The sequence below is a fragment of the Mauremys mutica genome, chromosome 7 (assembly GCF_020497125.1).
Source record: "Mauremys mutica isolate MM-2020 ecotype Southern chromosome 7, ASM2049712v1, whole genome shotgun sequence".
In the NCBI taxonomy this organism is placed as follows: domain Eukaryota; kingdom Metazoa; phylum Chordata; order Testudines; family Geoemydidae; genus Mauremys; species Mauremys mutica.
The window spans coordinates 98,535,315-98,554,387 of NC_059078.1; the positions used below are offsets into that span (position 1 = coordinate 98,535,315).

At 44.0% G+C, this 19,073-nt stretch overlaps 1 protein-coding gene across 8 annotated transcripts in view; it reads right to left on the reverse strand.

Moving 5' to 3' along the window:
- EXOC6 (exocyst complex component 6) overlaps positions 1-14,555 on the reverse strand; it is a 192,265-nt gene extending 177,710 nt beyond the window's left edge. For 4 of the 8 annotated variants that reach the window (XM_045023846.1, XM_045023847.1, XM_045023848.1 and 1 more), the window contains exon 1: positions 11,240-11,354. In XM_045023846.1, coding sequence (XP_044879781.1) covers positions 11,240-11,322 — 83 coding nt within the window. In that variant the 5' untranslated portion in view covers positions 11,323-11,354. Of the gene's footprint in view, positions 1-11,239; positions 11,355-14,395 lie in introns of those variants that run through there. The other 4 variants (XM_045023843.1, XM_045023842.1, XM_045023841.1 and 1 more) reach the window with 3 other exon arrangements.
- Positions 14,556-19,073: the final 4,518 nt, after the last annotated feature.

Sequence of the window (19,073 nt, forward strand, 5' to 3'; positions counted from 1 at the left end):
AAAAATGCAAGTAACCATGAAATGTTTGAGCCTTTGAAAAAGCTAGAAAAGTGCTATGCTGGAACTCACAGTAATGAAAGTCAATCCTGGCCCAGACATCTGAAAATGTATCACTACAGATGGCAAATTTGAAGAGGCAAACATTTCTGGTTCTTTAGAGACAAAGTGCAGAAAAATTGGATTTACATGCTTGAAGCTACCATTGAACATATTAATTCCAGATTCACCAGGCCATTATGGACACTATTCTCATGTGCTTTGACTCTACTAAGTGGCCTAGTGATAAAAAAAAACTATTGACCTATTATGCGATGTACAATTGAGTCTGCAAGACCACTTTATACAGATAGGAGATGCCTTACCTGAGTGGCTACCGCTCAATTTAAATACCATCAAATTTACAACAAATAACAAAAGTACTGTTACATATGTCGAAGAAAAACTTAGTTCTCGCTTTTTGTTTGGGTGCAGCAAAATTAAATACTTTATTATTTCTCCAGTAATTACCATGGAGGGAGAGAGTGTCATAGGACACAGGGTCCTGGACAGGTCTCTCAACTGGTAAACAATTACATCAAGCCTTTATACCTTTCTTACAGACAAGCTTAGACAATCATGGAGACAGTAAAAAGCAACAAATACATTTTGTTTATACATAAGCTTTTCTGCTATCTTACTAGAAAAAGCAAGACTGCACATTGCAAGGTCGTAATACTTTCACACAGTTCACTCTGTCTTACATTATCTTGCTTCTACAAATCTCACGTCATAAGGGTCACAGTATGGCCTGACTCTTGCTAACTGACTAACATGCATTAAAATCCCCTTCAAATCCTTATTAATTCTTTCCTTGCTTCCACACTCCCCCCTTTTGTACTTCTAGTACAACAAACAATTTCAAATCTCAATTCGCATTAAACTATGGAGTTTAGATTCTATAGCAGATATGTCAACCTGACCTGTCCACCTGTCTTTCGGGATATATTATTCTCAGTGGAAACACTATTCTCATCATCCTGCAGCACTGCAGTGGCAAAACATAAGCTTACCACAAATAATTTAATCAAAACACATTGATGCCTGTATCTGCAGCAAAGCACACTCCAGGATTTGAGCCAAACAAAAGTTAAGAGCCCAGGTATAAGACACTTTTCCAGCTCCTTCTAGCTTAAAGGAGGGGACAAGGAACAAAACATATTTATGGGCACAATCACAGTGAGCACTCAGAGCAACGGAAGGCAGTACTAGTACAGGATTAGATTTGCAAATTGGTATGCAAAGTTTAAAATATCACTTTACAAGGAAATTATAAAATCCCATACCCAAATCAAGGGACCCATTTCAAGTAAACTAAATTACTAACATATAATGCAACACTATTCTCTATAAAAATTGCAAAATTTGCAAAATTGCTACACAATATAGATAAAAAATACAAACTTGCAAGTCCTATATACACATTTTCATAATCCTACCACACCATTTAATCACCAGATTTCATAACATCAAACAGTCATTCCATGTTCATAACAATATCCTTCCAATCCACCAACCCATTACACTGTTGGAAAACTTTTAGAACTTTGACATGATTTAGAGTACATAGGGACTGTATTCTTTCTGCAATCTTTGTTACATGTATTACCTATAAAAGTAACATCCAATAATGTCTTTCCATTACAAAGCAAAAGTAAAGGGTTGAGTGGTTAATGCAAATAAAGTAGGGTGGCTGTGAATGAGGAAGACTATATGGCAGAGGGGAACTGGCGATGTTAACTCTTCATTGCTAGACTTACACAGTTTTTTAATGTTTTATTACTTTCTTTACAAAATTATTATTTTGGGGGTATCAACTGGAAGGTATGGAACCACACTACAAACTTTCTCATTATTAACACTTGTTTAATTTCCTCTATGAAGGTCAAGTTTTTCAGCCTTCCTACAGAGTGGCAACGGTTGTACTATTTGTAATGGCAACAGAAAATATCAAATGGAACTGAAGTAAAATGTTTTGGGATATAATGTGCGAAAAAGACAAATAATATAAGGCCCAGATCCTGCAAGTGACTTTGCATAAACACAGTGGTCTTCTAATAGATAGGCATTAGGTCCTGTCTAGGTTGGATGAGCAGGGAACTAGTGAAATCGTGGTTATCACAAAAGAACAAACACTGAACTACTAAGGCCTATATAAGGCCTCTGTGTAAACACAGATGCTGCGCCTGTTTAACTGAAATCTTTTTTAAAACCCTGTGTGGACACACTTAATTGGTTTAGCTAGCATCTGTAAATTTATCGATGCAAGTTAAACCAATGTAACTTGATTTAAAAACACACCTTTGTTTAAACAGCTGCCACTTTGTGTGTAGACCAAGCAGGAAAAGGTTTGTAAAGGTATATAAAAACTTTGTTTTGTTAACACCTATTTAACTTAAATGACCAATTAAAATTTTGGCTAATAGAAATCTTTGTTAAAATTCCATCATCCTCACCCTTTCCCTCAGTGTTAAGACTCACAATAAATATCCACTATGCCTCCCTGTAGTCTTCCCAAAAATCAAGGAAGACCAGACTCTGAATTCCTAATACTTCTAAGGTATAAAAACAAACAGAAAAATAAACATTTTCTTTTAAAAAAAAAAACTTTCAGGCCCTCTTTACAGAATTTTTTTTTTAAAGGACAAAAGCACAATTTTTAAAAACTCCTTTACAAGTCATCTTTAAGCCAACCTCTTTTCGTGGAGAAGCTATACAAGGACAGTTCAGAAGGGATGTTGAGTTTTCAGGTTGTGGGCTTCTGAGGAGAGTGTATCCGCTGACTATGAGATGTTGGCCAAAATAAATGGAAAACCCAGTGAAGCACAGCAGAGTGAAAGAAGGCTGTCTTGACAATGTCTTGTGTTACGCTTGAGTTTTTGCAGTTTGTTTTGGGTTTGTTGTTGTAATGTTTGTAACAGTTTGAATTTTTTTAAAATAAATGACTGTCTATAAACGTTAGCTATAAACTTTAAGATGTCTAATGTAATCAGGCAGTACAGACAACCTTTTCCTTCACACTCTCTCCCCTTGATGATATACATCCACTGTGCGTGCTATATTCCACAATCCATTATGTACAGCACTTGAAAAAATGACCACACCAACTAATCAGAAGACAAAACTTAGTAGTCAGTACAAAAAATGAGAATAGCAATTCCAGTGAGGTTTGGGACAGTGTCCTGGTGAGAAGTCTAGTCCTACTCCCCTCTCTACCCTGGGAAAATGGAGGGTTCTGGGTCCTTTCCACGGTGCTATCCTGGAACCCTCTTTGGGCTAGGATTATTGGTTTCAGACTCTTGCTAATAGCTCTCTGAAATCTGCAGCCTCTATCTGCTAGAAGGAAGACAAAGCTTCTTTTCTTCCCCTCTCCAATCTCAGAGCCTTCCTATTACTGGCTATTGTGAGGAAGGGAGCAGCCAGTCCCTGATTCGAAAGAGGCAACAGTTTAATACAGATGAATGTACAAATGTCACTGTGGATGGATGTCTTCTTAATCTGAGGTTCACGTGAATTCTACAATATTACTGCATTTGCAAATTATCTTACTCAAGTCTATAAATTGTCCTGCCTTTTGTCAACACATTGTACTTTCAGTTTCATAATATGACATGAAAGAGGGACTGGTCATGGACATTCTACAGAGATGATGATGTTTTGACAAAGAAATGCTATGTACTTTGTCAAATCTATAGGGTTTGGATAGTGTTCTGTACAATAGAATTGGCTGTTCAATGAATATGACATGTACACTGTGGTTGCTGATACTCAGCTGCAGCTAAGGAGCATTCATCACAAGTTAAGAAAGAGACTGCAAAGATGGTTTTAATCCCTTTGATCCCTTGATTTTGAAGCCACTCTGCACCAATTTGGTTCCTCTGTGCAAGTTAAAGTAGATTCTGGTAGTTTCTAGGCTGCTCCGATTTGTGCCAACAGTCCAAAGGGGCTATTACAGCAGCTGGAGATCACTAGTTGCAGGGACACCACTGCCATGCCCCTTTTATCTAATCACATTACTTGCACTGACTCTGAGGAGCAGGGATGGGTGTAGGATCTATTAGACTGGTTCTGGGGGGAGGAATAGCTCAGTGGTTTGAGCATTGGCCTGCTAAACCCAGGGTTGTGAGTTCAATCCTTGAGGGGCCATTTAGGGATTTGGGGATTGGTCCTGCTTTGAGCAGGGGGTTGGACTAGATGATCTCTTGAGGTCCCTTCCAACCCTAAGATTCTATGCTATTTGAGGATCCCACTACACTGCAGTGATCCTCCTAAGACTTGCTAAGCAGACTTTAAGGCTTCTTTGCACTAGTAAAACAGATCAAAGCTGTCCTGCTGTAAGGGAGAATCAAATGTGCACAATACCAGTTTTTGTTGCAGTTTCTTGAACAGATCTTTGGAGACAGAGCGTAGCACTGCTGTATAAGTTAAAAATAAAAATGGGTGATGTTCCAGAAATAATAGGACTAGATACACAGGGAAATTAGCTAAGGACCTTTCAGCAATATGTATGTTCTGTAAGAAAACTGATATCCACTTAGGGAACAAGTCGCACCCACATCAGTAAAACATCATTAACATACAAGATATAAGTAGCAGTGGCACTGGCAGGGAATCCTGTCTGCTTCATTCAGCAACTGAAGTTCCAAAGAAAAGATATTCTATCCAGTACTAGGGAGCAGACATGGAAAGTAAGGACCTGATTTTACTGAGACAGAATGCCTATTGTAGTCAATGGGCATTTTGCCTGAAAAAAAGACTTCAGGCTTGGGCTCCAAGTGATAATATCTTAACAGACACAGATATTCCTGCGCCCTTTCAAGAGGACTGCTCAAAGGAAAGTACATAACCTGTATAAAAATGCCTTTAGAATGAGACTCAGATGCTCACAGATTATGCAGATTTCAAATTCCTTCAGAGTATGGTTTATTACTTATACACGCGAGTTAGCTACACATCTCTGTAGCCTTAACAGAATGTCTAGTGAGCAGCAGCATAGGCATTGGAGTTGCCTGTCACTAGACTTGGGATGATAGCATTGCATTGGTATAGAAACAATCAGACTGGGGATTTTTTTTTCCGATCACATCTATGGGCAGATAAGATGTCAGATGTGGTTATCCAATGACAAAATGTGGTTGCCCTAATATCTGGCCTGTGGATTCATTGTTGCAGGAAAATTAAAATGAAATATTGTTACTGGTATGATTGTCTAAAGCAGGGGTAGGCAACCTATGGCACGCGTGCCAAAGGCGGCACACAAGCTGATTTTCAGTGGCACTCACACTGCCTGGGTCCTGGCCACCGGTCCAGGGGGCTCTGCATTTTAATTTAATTTTAAATTAAGCTTCTTAAACATTTTTAAAACCTTATTTACTTTACATACAATAATAGTTTAGTTATATATTATAGACTTATAGAAAGAGACCTTCTAAAAATATTAAAATGTATTACTGGCACACGAAACCTTAAATTAGAGTAAATAAATGAAGACTCGGCACACCACTTCTGAAAGGTTGCCGACCCCTGGTCTAAAGGCATTGCTCTATGTTCAGCTTGTTCTATTTTGGGCTATTGAGACAGAGTTGTTCTCATTTGTATTCTCTTATTTTTATTGTCTATCATTTGATTTTACATTTAGCTTTGTTCTTGCTTTAATAAAAGAGAACATAAGAACAGCTATACTGGGTCACATCATGGTTGATCTTGCCCAGTATGCTGTCTCCAACAGTGGTCCACACCACCTTAAAGAGGAGTGAACAGAACAGGCAATTATGGTGAGATCCACCTCTGGCTTCCACTCCTCGCTTCTGGTAGTCAGAGGTTTTGGACTGCCCCGAGTATGGGGCTGCATCCTTGGCCATCTTGGCTAATAGCTATTGATGGACCTATCCTCCATGAATTTACCCAGTTCTTTTTTTAACCCAATTATACTTTTGGCCATCACAACATCCCATGGCAATGGGTTCCATAGTTTAGTTGTGTGTTGTGTGAAGAAGTACTTCTTCTTGTTTGTATCAAATCTGCTGCCTATTAATTTCATTGAGTGACCTCTGTTTTTTGTATTGTGTGAAAGGATAAATAACACTTCTGTATTGATTTTTTTCCACACCATTCATGATTTTATAGATCTCGATCATATCCCCTCTTATTTGTCTCTTTTCTAAGATGAATAGCCCTAATCTTTTAGTCTCTCCTTGCATAGAAGTCATTTCATAGCTTTGATCTCTTTGTTGCCTTCTCTGAACCTTTCACAGTTCCACTATATTCTTTTTGAGATGGGACAACCAGAACTGGACACACTATTTAAGAAGTGGGCACACTATGGATTTGTATAGTGGCATTATAATACTTTCTGTCTTATTTGCTATCCCTTTCCTAATAGTTCCTAACATACTGTTAGCCTTTTTAACTGCTGCTAAGCATTGAGCAGAAGTTTTCAAAGAAGTATCCATGGTGACTCCAAGATCTTTCTTGAGTGGTAACAGCTAATTTAGAACCCACCACTGTATATTTATAGTTGAGATTATTTTTTCCAGTGTGCATTACTTTGCTCTTATCAATGCTGAATTTCGTCTGCCATTTTGTCACTCAGTCACCCACATTTGTGAGATCCCTCTGTAAATCCTCACAGTCTGCTTTGGACTTAACTATCTTGAATAGGTTTCAGAGTAGCAGCCGTGTTAGTCTGTATCCGCAAAAAAAAACAGGAGTACTTGTGGCACCTTAAAGACTAACAAATTTATTGTAGCATGAGCTTGAATAGCTTTGTGTCACATGCAAACTTTACTACTTCACTGTTAACCCTCTTTTTCCAGATTATTAATGAATAATGCTGAACAACACAGCTCCCAGTACAAATCCTTAGGGGACTGCACTGTTCACCTCTCTCCACTGTGAAATCTGACCATTTATTCCTACCCTTTGTTTCCTGTCTTTCAATCAGTTACTAATCCATGAGGCTAATTAATGTCTCTAAATTCAAAGGAGAGGAATGCCTCTGCCTCTAGACCCGGCCTGCACAACATGCAGCCCGCATGGGCTCACTGTGTGGTCCACAGGGGGTGAGGGGGTGAGTAGGCAAGCAGCGGGTGAGGGAGGGGGGCTGAGGAGGTGAACAGGTGGGCAGTGGTGGGGGGGTCAGCTGAGCTGGTGGCGGGGGAGGGAGCCTGAGGAAGCGAGCAGGTGGGCAGTGGCGGGGGGCAGGTGAGCAGGCAGCTGGCCCAGCTCACCGCCGCTCCGCCTCTGTCTCCTCCCCTGAATGCTCCGCCCCGCTTCTCCCCCTCCCCCCCCCCACTTCCCATGAATCAGCTGTTCACGCAGGAAGCCTGGGAGGGAAGAGAAGCAGTGCGGTGGCTTCACGCTCAGGCCCAGCGAGGCGGAGACAGAGCCGAGGTGAGCTGGGGCGGGGGGGCTGCCCACGCCGCAGCAAGTAACCTGGGGGGGATGCGCAGGGGAAGGAGGGCTGAGGAGGCGAGCAGGCGGGCAGTGGCGGGGGGGAGGTGAGCCGCTGGGGGTGGGGGGCTGAGGAGGTGAGCGGGCGGGCAGTGGCGGGGGGGGAGGTGAGCCACTGGGGGTGGGGGGCTGAGGAGGCGAGCGGGCGGGCAGTGGCGGGGAGTGAGGTGAGCCGCTGGGGGTGGGGGGCTGAGGAGGCGAGCGGGCGGGCAGTGGCGGGGAGTGAGGTGAGCCGCTGGGGGTGGGGGGCTGAGGAGGCAAGCAGGCAGGCAGTGGCGGGGGGGCAGGTGAGCTGTGGGGGGCTGAGAAGGCGAGCAGGCAGGTAGTGGCGGGTGAGCCTGCAGTGGGGGAGGAGGGCTGAGGAGGCGAGCGGGGGGATGGGGGGCTGAGGACACGAGCTACGAGTCGGTGGCTGACCTGTTCTACTGGTCTGATCTGGCTCCCATCCCCTCTCCAAGGGTTGCAGCTGTCTGGAGGTGCTGCCTCCCATGCCTTCCTCAGTCACACCTCATTCATTCAACAGGGCAATTGATTACAAAGTGGTGGGGAGATCTTATTCTACTTCTAGCAAGAAGACATGTTTCTTTTGCCTTAATTATACTACCTTAGGGGCCCGCTATACCATATTACCAAGGTTCAATACCACTGTTTCAGTGGGGCGGCGCTGGGGAAGGAAGGTTTGTTTCCACGGGGCGGGCGGCGCTTGGGGGAGGGTTGTTTTGGGGGGGTTAGACAGTGCTGGGGGGGGTTTCAGCGGCGCTGGGGGGGGGGGTTCGGCCCTCAGCTGTTTTCTTTGGAGTAATATGGCCCTCGCCGCTTTACGAGTTGTGCAGGCTTGCTCTAGACTCTAGCAACCATGGGCTTGAGGTAGAACTGAGGCTATTTAATAATTTATTTAAATTCAAGTAAATATTCTAACACCTAAATATTACCAGTCGTCTATTTGGTTTGAAAATCTAGGTCAAATCATTTTTGGGGAAGAGAGGTAAGGTTTGTCCAGTGTAAGTTGTGCAGATAATAATGAATGCTGCATTACAAAACAGCAGTTGGGAACCAGCTGGTTCCCTTAACTATTCATTTCCAGAACTTTAAATGTAGTTTTGTTTTTAAAAGGTGTACATTTTTCCAAAGGGAGTGTAATACCTTTGGGTGTTGGCTGAACGCCTTTGAAATATTTCTCCCTCTGTAAAACTTACCTCCTTTGTAAAGTACTGTCAGATCTACTGATGAAAAGTGCTATATAAGAATTAGGCATTATTACTTAATTATTATTATTATGTCAACCTTAATTCTTGTTTTGCCAAGTTTTTGTTTATGAATGAGCACAAGTAGTTTAAATCAGGTCACTGTTTAAGGATGCCCTCCTCGTACAGAACTTATCAGATCTACCAAAGCAAAGCTTCTCTTCTGAAGACATGAGCAAATCCATAAAATATGCATGGAGAAAGGTGGGAGAACTTTTACCCACAGAGAAAACTTCAAACATTTAAATGTTTATATCTTGAAAATATTGGGTATTTAACATGGACAGGAGATTCAACCTTTCCTTATCCCCTCTTTGGTTCTCCCTGATCCCCTGCACCTTTCTTTCTTTGTCCCCAGTTCTCTCCATCCCCTCTTCCATACCTCATCCTGATCCCCTGTATAGCCCCTATCTGGGCTTCTCACAGGTCCTCTGTGCACCTCAACCATGACCCCCCAACTCCCCTGCTCCTTTTCAAGCCCTGCAGTTCCCTGCATCCCTTAATACACTTTTCTCTCTCACTCACCACCACCTACTCCCCTCCATGTTTCAACATGGTCCCCTGCACACACACTTCTATGCCTCTTCAGTTCCCTGCACACACATCCAATATGTCTTCCACCAAAGATCACATGTACCCTCATACTCACCCCTTATATGCTTTAACAAGTCTCCTGCCCCGTTCTAGGCTCCCCTTCCTCCCAGCAATCTTGGATTCCCTCATTCAGAGATCAGGAAGTAAAGTTCAAGGCAGGCCATCTCCCTCCTGGTCCCCCACATTCTCTCCATAGCCTGAATACCTACTACCATCAGACTAGCAGTTGCAACAAAGCCTAGACTCACACCTTCTATGGGCCATCTTAATTATCACTTCAAAAAGTTTTTTTCCTCCTGCTGCTGATAGCTCATCTCAATTGATTAGACTTTTCCTGTTGTTATGCATACTTCCACCTTTTCATGTTCTCTGTATGTATAAATATCTCCTGTCTGTGTGTTCCATTCTATGCATCCGAAGAAGTGAGCTGTAGCTCATGAAAGCTCATGCTAAAATAAATTTGTTAGTCTTTAAGGTGCCACAAGTACTCCTGTTCTTTTTGCGGATACAGACTAACACGGCTGCTACTCTGAAAGCCTAGACTGTTCCCCATCCATAAAAGTACTAAAGATATTTCTCCTCAACAAGGCCAAGAAAACAAGACCTATTTGAAGTTTTCAGGCAGAACCATTTGAGAGATATGACAGCTGTAAAAATATTTTTGAAGTTATGGTGAGTCAAAAATTTTCTGAATGTTATCACACTACCAGAAAAAAATCTGCCTAGGCATGAGATGTGGCAACATTTCAGGGGAATCAGTTTCACTTGGGTGAAGTTAGAGGAGATTAACTAGTTTCATAGTGGGGAAAGCAACAAAGAGTCCTGTGGCACCTTATAGATAATATGTTGTTAGTCATAAGATGCCACAGACTCTTTGTCGCTTTTTACAGATCCAGACTAACACGGCTACCCATCTGATAGTGGGGAAACTAACTTCAATCTTAAATGTGGAGTGGAGTATTACTGCTCCTTACCACATCAAGCACCCAGGATAGGTTTCACAGCATGTTTGGAATTTTACCCTATGGCCACTTGACAACCACAGACTCCAAGACAGTAAGAAAAGCTGAGATCTGAAATGGGATGGAGAGGCTGACACCACTTCAAAGAGAGCATCCCGAATCCCAAAGCCAATGAGGAAGCCAGTCACACCCACCGCCTTTGACAGCTCCCAAATACAAACACCAACAACTGAAGTTTGGTGCCCTTCCTCCCATGCAGAGCACGTTAACTTCAGACACATCTTCGCCGCATCCTGCACCAGAACCAACGCTGCCCCGGCCAGGAGTGGGGAGGGAACGTGACAAGTTAGTGCCCTCTCCCCACGGGAAAAAACGGAGTCAGGCTGATGCTGTCGGTTATGGGAAGCGCATGTGGCACGGATCTGCAGTGTGTCTATGAGCGGGGCAGTGCCCAGGCCCTCCAGGGCTGCCTGTGCCGTGCTGGTACAATAACCAGCTGGTCCAGCGAGTCCTGAACGTGCTGGGGTCCCCGTGCTCTAGCTGCCTTCGCCAGCGCCTTCCCCCGACCGCTCCCGCGGCTCCGGCCAGGCCCGGTAACACGGGGCAGCAGGGGATGCTCCACGCCGGGGCGCGCCCCTTCCCTCCAAGGCCGGAGGCCGTTCAGGCTGGCCGGGGTGCAGCGCTGCGAGCAGGGCCCCGCCGGGAGCTGGAGGGGGGGAGGGGCTTTGTGAACGGAGGGGCGGGCAAGTCGCCCCCGAGGGGGCCCGAGGCTCAGCGGGGGCGAACCCCCAAAGGGCTGCGCCCCGCCCAGCACTTGCCGGAGTCTCGGTGTCTCTGGGGCGGAGCTGTCAGTGCGAGGGCCCGGCCCAGCCCCTGGGTCTCGCCGGGCGGGAAGCCCCTCGCCACCTGCAGACCGTCACCCGCCTCCCGGCCCTTGTCCCGGTCCCTCACCGCAGGGTGGGCCCCACGCAGGCCGTGTCCGTGCTCTCGATCTCCTGCAGGATCCGCTCATGCTCGGCGAGGCTCTCCGCCATCTTGGGTGGGAGGGAACCAGGCAGCGGCGCCGCTGCGGGACGCGCTGGGGAGGCGGCGCAGCGCTGCAGCCGCTGCCGGCCCGGGATCGGGCCCCTGCGCTCCACGCCCCCACCCACCCCGAAAGCTGCAGAGCCGGGTCCGCCGCTGGCGCCAAGCCCGCCGGCTCCGCAGCGGCTGCTGGGGGCACGGGGGAGCGGGGAGACGTGCGCACTCTGAGCCGAGAGGGCGGTGGGGGGACAAAGAGGGGCCGGGGTTGCTGGAACTGAAGGGGGAGCAGGGATTCAGCGAGAAGGACCCGGGCGCATTGGGCAGGGGAAGACTGGAGTCCAGGGTTAAGAGTGCGGAGGGAAAAGGTAAGAGAGTGTCTGCCTAGATCGCCCAAGAGGACTCTGCTGGTCCCAAATGCAGCAGCAAACTAGAAAACAAGTCTAGCCACTCTTCCCGCACACGCCAGATAATAATAGTAAATGATGATATAAATCCAGTCTTGGCACATTTTAGAGTATGATGAGTTCGTCAAAAACCAGGCACCGGCACCTGGATCTAGCCACATTTTGGCCCATAGCACCAAATTCTAATGCATAAACTGAGAACCAGTCTAACGGCTCTTACGTCACCAAAAAAATTGGACCTTCACACATCCCAACACAAACGCTACAAAAACACCTTTCCAGCACATGGATTCTGCTGGAAACGCCCCCCCCCCCCCTCATAAATTCCAGGGCCGTTCCTACTGCACCAAAAATTCTGGACCCTGATGCATCCATGTGCATAGGTGCTGTGAACACCCAGGTGTTGCCCAATCCAACAGTTTGGTTTTGGGGTTTGTTTGTTTTGCGATTCATCTCTAAATTCTACAACATAAAGAGATCCCTTATAGCTGCTCCTAGGGCCTTTTAAAAATCTGGCCCCCATTACACTCTGGAACAGGAGCACTTAAAAAAATCAAAATATGGACCAGAATCCAGCAAGGTCCATTTTTCATCTAGATCCCCAGGCCTTTTTACGTTCTAAATAGACAGCAAGTGTAGCTATCTTTTTTAAATCAGATAAATCTGTATCCAATTTAATTGTGTTTCTGAGAGGTCATGATAACTTTGGAGATGGGTGAAAGAATGAGCTGGATGTTTTGGATTTGGATTTTTTAAGTGCTAGTGTGGAGTAGACTTAGAGACCTGCAGCCAAAATTTGCTAGACCCAACAAGACCTAGGTGCCAGATATGTGGGTTTGTGTTGCTTTTGCAGCAGGATTTATTGGAACTTGGATTTTTCTGTTCAAGCAGAAATAAAAACATGCATTGTCTATTTTGACAATACACGTTGGGGGTCACAACCAAAAATGGTAGGATCCAGCATGCTCCAGATGCTAGATATGTGTCTTTGTGGTGCTTTTGACCAAGGGTGCAACAGGGCCATCATTTTGCAGTGGAATTAGAGCAGCTAGCAGTATTTCTCTCTTTAGCTAGTAGAAATTTTGTATTTGGGATGAAAACACTACAAGCTGGATCCAAGAAGATGGGTAAAGTGGGTTTTTTTGGTGCTGCCGGATCAGTTTTCTAGTTCTAGATTTCTTTGGTGCACTATTATTATTTTGTATTTATTTTCACTGGGAACTGTTTCGTTTTTCTCTGTTTAGCTTAGAGAACTTGGTAGATTGGGGATAAAAATTTGCAAGATTCAGTTGGATCTGTGTACCAGATATGTGTGTTTTCCACTGCTTTGGGGCTCAGATAAATCAGAGTCCTTATTTTTGTAGAGAAGTAGGAATTGCTCACTTGATTTCTATTTTGATTGTACATTTGGGTTTTGGGACCAAAAATTGCCAAGGTCCATGGGCCAAGTTATCTGTGCACAAATGGAAGCCAACTTTTGAAAATTTGGTCCTTAAAAGTGGCTTGCCCATTTATGGCTTTTCCTCGACTAGAAAATCTAACCTTTGCTAACAACAGTTATCAGCACTCTGTGTAACTGAACCAGCCCAGAATGTGCATTAGCTGCAATTGTATTCAGCACCATTTCAGTAACTGTAATTAAACCACCATCAAGCACTAGGCCACAGTTAATGAAACAGTACTGAACATGGTTTGGTTGTTGTCTACACTTGCAGCTAGATCATTTTCAGCTTTGGTTCAGCTGAACCTATTGGTGACATCCATAGTCAGCAACAGGTAGTTTTTCTAAGTGTAGACAAGCTCCTACAAAGTACAGTTCAGGCAGTGATGCAGGAGAGAGATAACTCAGGAGGGAAACTATTTTCAGGTTTTAGCTACCTTTTCCATATTATTTCCCCATAGAAATCATTGATATATAGTAAAATTCTTCCTACGTTCCTTTTTTCCATCACTCAAGTTATTTACAGAATAGGGTGATAGATGCAAGTTTCAGGAAAAATTAAATTTATTTCTAAATGAAGATATATGGTTTCTTTCTTTGGTCTGATCCTCACTGCAAATGGACATCCACAATACCAGATAAGCTATTTTTAACACTCTGCTGCCGACACCAGCAATAAAGCTAAACATACAATCTTTAATATATAAGCTTCATGTCCATGAAAATGCAATAAAGTGTAAATGCATTATTTCTAATTTTTTCAAAGACATTTAGGAATTTCACTAAATAAAACTTAACTGCATGTAGATACACTTTGATAATAAACAAGGGTAGTGTCTGTCTAAAATATCTGAAGTCATTCAAAAGTCATTCACCTATTTTTTCAAGCATGTCGCTGATGGCATTGGCTAATAACAAATTAAAAGCATTCCATTATGGAAAAACAGTGATTGTTTCATGTTTTCATTTATAAAAGTAATCTCTTGCTTCATGGAGCACTTGAGGTAAGTCTCTAAAGACACCCCTTGTCCTGGTGAGAATGGGTTCAGTAGAGGCCTTTAGTCTATGCTTGTTCCTTTAGGGCCCAATCCTACTCCCATTGAATTCAAAGGAAGTTTTCCTATGAATTTCAGTATGTGCAGGATTAGATCTCCAGTACCTGGGGGGTGAGGGAAACAACAGCCTAAGAATAAAGCAAATCCTTTTTATACAATATAATATGATAGAAATGATGCCTACCTTAAACTTGTTCCAAGAGGCAGTTCAAACGACTCAATCTCAGCAAAGACATTTTCATATATTTGATCTTTGTTTTCTTCTGAATAAAGCTCCACCAAGTTTAGTTTGCTTTTTCTAGCCATTGCAGAGCATGAAACAGTTCTAACTTCAGGGCAGGACTTTTATTCTGTTTACTATCATTACCAGAATGAATCTGTAGTCAGCAAAACCAGCAATGAAAAATCAGACCCTGGGCTGACCTCGTGATTCCTGAGGACTTTGTGTCCAAGAATGCTGCACAGCTGCTGTTTTCCTATCTCCTCTAATAACGTGCCTATTACACTGTACCCACTTCATTAATGTCTTTTCTTGAAGATGAACTTATTTATTATTTTCAGGGAAATTTTGTTGTCAAAAGCATTGAATAGTTCATTAACACATTTAAAACATTTCACTGATGATAATTATTGCAGATGAAAGGGGACACCAAAAACCTGAAATTTAGTTTCTTCAAAACATGATTTACAAGTAGTTTCAGACAGTACACTTACCTTAGAGTCCTTCTGTCAATTTTTGTGGGTTTGAAATCACATTTTCCTATTTTCCAAATGTTTGTCTTTTCCCTGTTGCTTTGTGAACGAGCGACACAAACAGAAAACTGTTAGGGAAAAGGGCTGTGAAATGCATAAGTACACTAAAAAAGCAAAGAAAATATTTATGCTTTAATCTCTTTCAGTTTAGTCATTTTAGGTGTCATTTGTACAGTAATAGGTAAACTGTTCAAATAGAAATGTGGTTTTTAAGTTGATGGTGTCCCTTTGTGCTATAAACAAAATTCACACCAATTCATTATGCAGGCCCCAATCTTGCATTGAGAACCTAGTGGGTAGACTCCTGACTCTGCTGTGAGCACCACTGATTTCAAGTCATTGTCTAACCATTAATCTACAGCAGGGAAAATGTCGGGTACAGCTTCCTCAAATGAATCTCAATCTCATCCAGTTTTGTCAAACTTGAGAACAGAGTGCCAAATTCATTGAGAAACAAACAACTGGAAGACTAATACTGGCAGACAGTGTTGGGTGGAAAGGGCAGTCTTTTTATAGCTTATCTATTTTGGTATCTCCCTCAGAGACTTAAATAAAAACTTGATTTAGATCCCAAACCTGCTCCTGCTGAAATGAATGTGAGTGTTACCATTACATCAATAAGAGTAGGACTGAGCCCTGATTGCTAGGATCTTTTAGCAAAGCTGTTATGTGCAGCAGAGACCCCAAAAATTTAGCTGCAATCTCTTTATTATAAATCCTGTACTGTTTTCAGACAAATATATCTTGCACAAGCGTCTTCTCTACTTGTTGTCTTTATTCTTTAAATAAAAATTAACTGCTCTGTAATAAATATGTCAGGTGCTCACTATTGTGTAACAACTAGTGTTTGGGATTCATCTTTTGTATCATTAACAAATAATACACACTTGTGATTAACCCATCCAGCCACTGGATGTCACACAAATGCAGGTGAAAGGATGGCTTGACTAACTGTTCTAATCTTGCACTATAAGAAGGAAGATTAGGTATTAACTTTTAAAATAATTGAGGACATTAAAAAGTTAGTTTAATAATTACAAAAGTTATTAAAATGATTAGTTAGTGGCCTGAGTCACAGCTACATTTCTTGGTTTTGTCCACTTACACTACATTTCTGATTCAAGGTCAAAAGATATAATAAATGAAACCACAGGACTCTAACTTCCATTAGATCCAGCTACTTCTCTTGTAGGACTGTATCCAGAAATCAATATGGTTAATTTTTATAAGAGTCTCTGCAACCATCCTCAAAGCTATGCTATTGGCCATCCTTGGAGGATAAGCACAGCTACTGTTGATGAATGGATTCATTGGATTTGGTACATTCTTACCATGTAATGAATAAATTATCTTTTTGCTTGTTAGACAACTATCTGGGCAGTATTAAGTACATTAAATTAATGGGCCTACTTAGGCCTGGTCTACACTACGGGGGGGGGGAGTCGAACTACCTTAGTTCGAATTTCCTACCTGTCCAGACGCCGCGGGATCGAACTCTGCGGCTCCCCCATCGACTCCGCCACCGCCGTTCACGGTGGTGGAGTTCCGGAGTCGACAGGAGCGCGTTTGGAGTTCGAACTATCGCGTCTAGATTAGACGCGATAGTTCGAACTCCGAGAAGTTGAACTCTCCGCGTCGACCCGGCGGGTAAGTATGGACCTACCCTTACAGTACTTAAGGTACTACTCAAAAATTGGGGCCATAAGTTTATTTTTAACAGACATATAGAGGCTATGGGGCCCAATCCTAGAAAGTACTGTATGCCTCAATCCCATTGACTGAAATGTGAATTGAGAGCACTATGTACATTGCCAGTTCTAGCCCACTGTGTATTAGGGTATGCATGGAGAAACAAGCAGACTTGGTGCTCTGATTATTTTTGTAGCTTTTTCTCCTACATTTGTTTTGAGATGGTTTGACTTAATGTTCATAGCTGTACATATAAATCAGTGGAAAATATCTGATCATCACAAACAGTTTGATGGTAAAGTTATAGGGCTTGTCGTCACTTCATTGTTAGTTCAAGGTATAACTCAAGTGTTGCCCTTAACCTGACTCACATCTACACACAAAAGTCTCTAGCCTCTCGAGTTAAATGGTGCTTTCAGTTCAATGTAGTTGACCCAGTGGGGGGAGTGGGTTGAAGCTTGAGCTAGTAATGTAGTGGGGACGCAACTTATGATCCACTCAAGGACTGAGAGTCCCTCAATGCCTTTTGCAAAATTCCCACCATGGGTTATTTGTTGCACCTTTGCCTTCTGACCAGAAGTTAGCTCCTCCCAGGATACATACCCCACGTCAGCAGTCAGCTCTTGCCTTGTATGAAGCACTGTGCACCTGTAGCATTTGTTCTAGCTTTGCTATTGCACTTGTTCAATCTGGTGGTGAGTCGGGGGGAAAACCTTCTTCCCAGTGTGTGGCTAGCTGGTCTGAGGCTGACACCAAGCGGTTCAGCTGTGGTATGATGCCAGCAGGACCTATGATTACACCCTGGGCTCAAGGGCCTCTGGAGAAGTCTGTGGGTAACCGACTGTGCCGGGTTGCTGGAACAATTTTTATAGTGGGGGTGCTGAGAGCCACTGAACTAAAATGTAAACCCTGTACATAATGGAAACCACTTCAAGCCAGCAGTCCCCGCACCCCTAGTTCCAGCACCTATGCACCTGTGGATGACTCTGAGCCACAGCTGTCACCAGCCACAATGGCTTCAGTGCTGACACTCATCACGGGGGCCACCGCCATTCTGCCCTCACCCATGATTCTGGGGAAGTGATGGGGAAACAGGTCAGGGAGGAAAGGCCAAGGAGGAAGCAAAAGAGGAACTAGCATTGCCTCAGCTAGGTGAGGACTCAATTCACAATCAGGGGCAGCTCTAGCTTTTTTGCCGCCCCAAGCATGGCAGTCAGGCAGCTTTGGTGGCTTGCCTGCGGGAGGTCCGCCGGTCCCGTGGCTTTGGCGTACCCACTGCTGAATTGCCGCCAAATCCGAGGGACCGGCAGACCTCCCTCAGGCAAGCCCCCGAAGGCTGCCTGTCTGCCGCCCTTGCAGAGACCGGGCTTGGAGTGCTTGTGCCTGGAGCCGCCGCTGTTCACTATTACTGTAATGGTTGGGGGGGGGGAAATGGCATAAAAGACCCATAACTATCTGTAGAGAACTAACCTGTACTGGATGATGATGGGTGATGGAGGACGGGCAAACGCTGGTTGTAGCTTCCCTATTGGGCACAGGAACTGCCATTTCCACCTACCTCCCCAACAGCCTGCATCTCTCTCAATCCCACCCTGCCATCCAGACTGTGGACTTCAGATACTGCTGCATCTATGGTCTCTGCTGGTCCTGGAAACCACCATTACCCTGCCCCCAAGCATCATCCCCCCTCCCCAGAACCCACAGGGCAGGCTTCAGCTGCTGTTGTGTCTAATGGAACCACCATTTCCATACACCCCAGCATCTCTCCGTCCCCCCCCTTTGGCATCCAGTAGTGATGCTCTATGTTCCCTGCTGGGTGTGACAATTGCCATTCCTGCACCCGTCACCCAGAATCCACACCCCCACCCCACAGCATACATGTGCAGTCCAAGTTGGATTTCAAGACCTGGGGGGAAATTAAACATTTTAATTGAGCGTTATTATAAAGCACACTGCTGCATGCAAGGGTGCTGGAACCATTTTTATAGTGGGGGTGCTGATGATGGAAACCATTGAAACCATTTTTTGGTGTTTATTACTAATTCAGCAGCACCCCCAGCTCACCTAATTCCAGCACCACTGGCTGCATGCATACAAAGTAAGCATTCATAAAAGTTACAAATGCCTCTGAATGCAAGATCAAGTTTAGGTACAAACAATTATGGGGTGTATATATAGCAGTGTGTTTTCCTTCACTCTGGCACCAGCATTTAAAGAGGCAGGGCAAGCCAAACTTTTAAGGATACTACTATCTGAGGAGATGTGTCCAGTGCAAAGTCTTTTTTGGTGTAAAGTCTATGGAACTTCAGAAGTCTCTCAGAAATACAGAGCTGGGCTTCAACTGCTGTGGAGGGAATCAGGGTTGAAAGATAGCTGAGAAAATGCGGGAGAGGGAGGAGTACTTCACCCATGACCGAGCA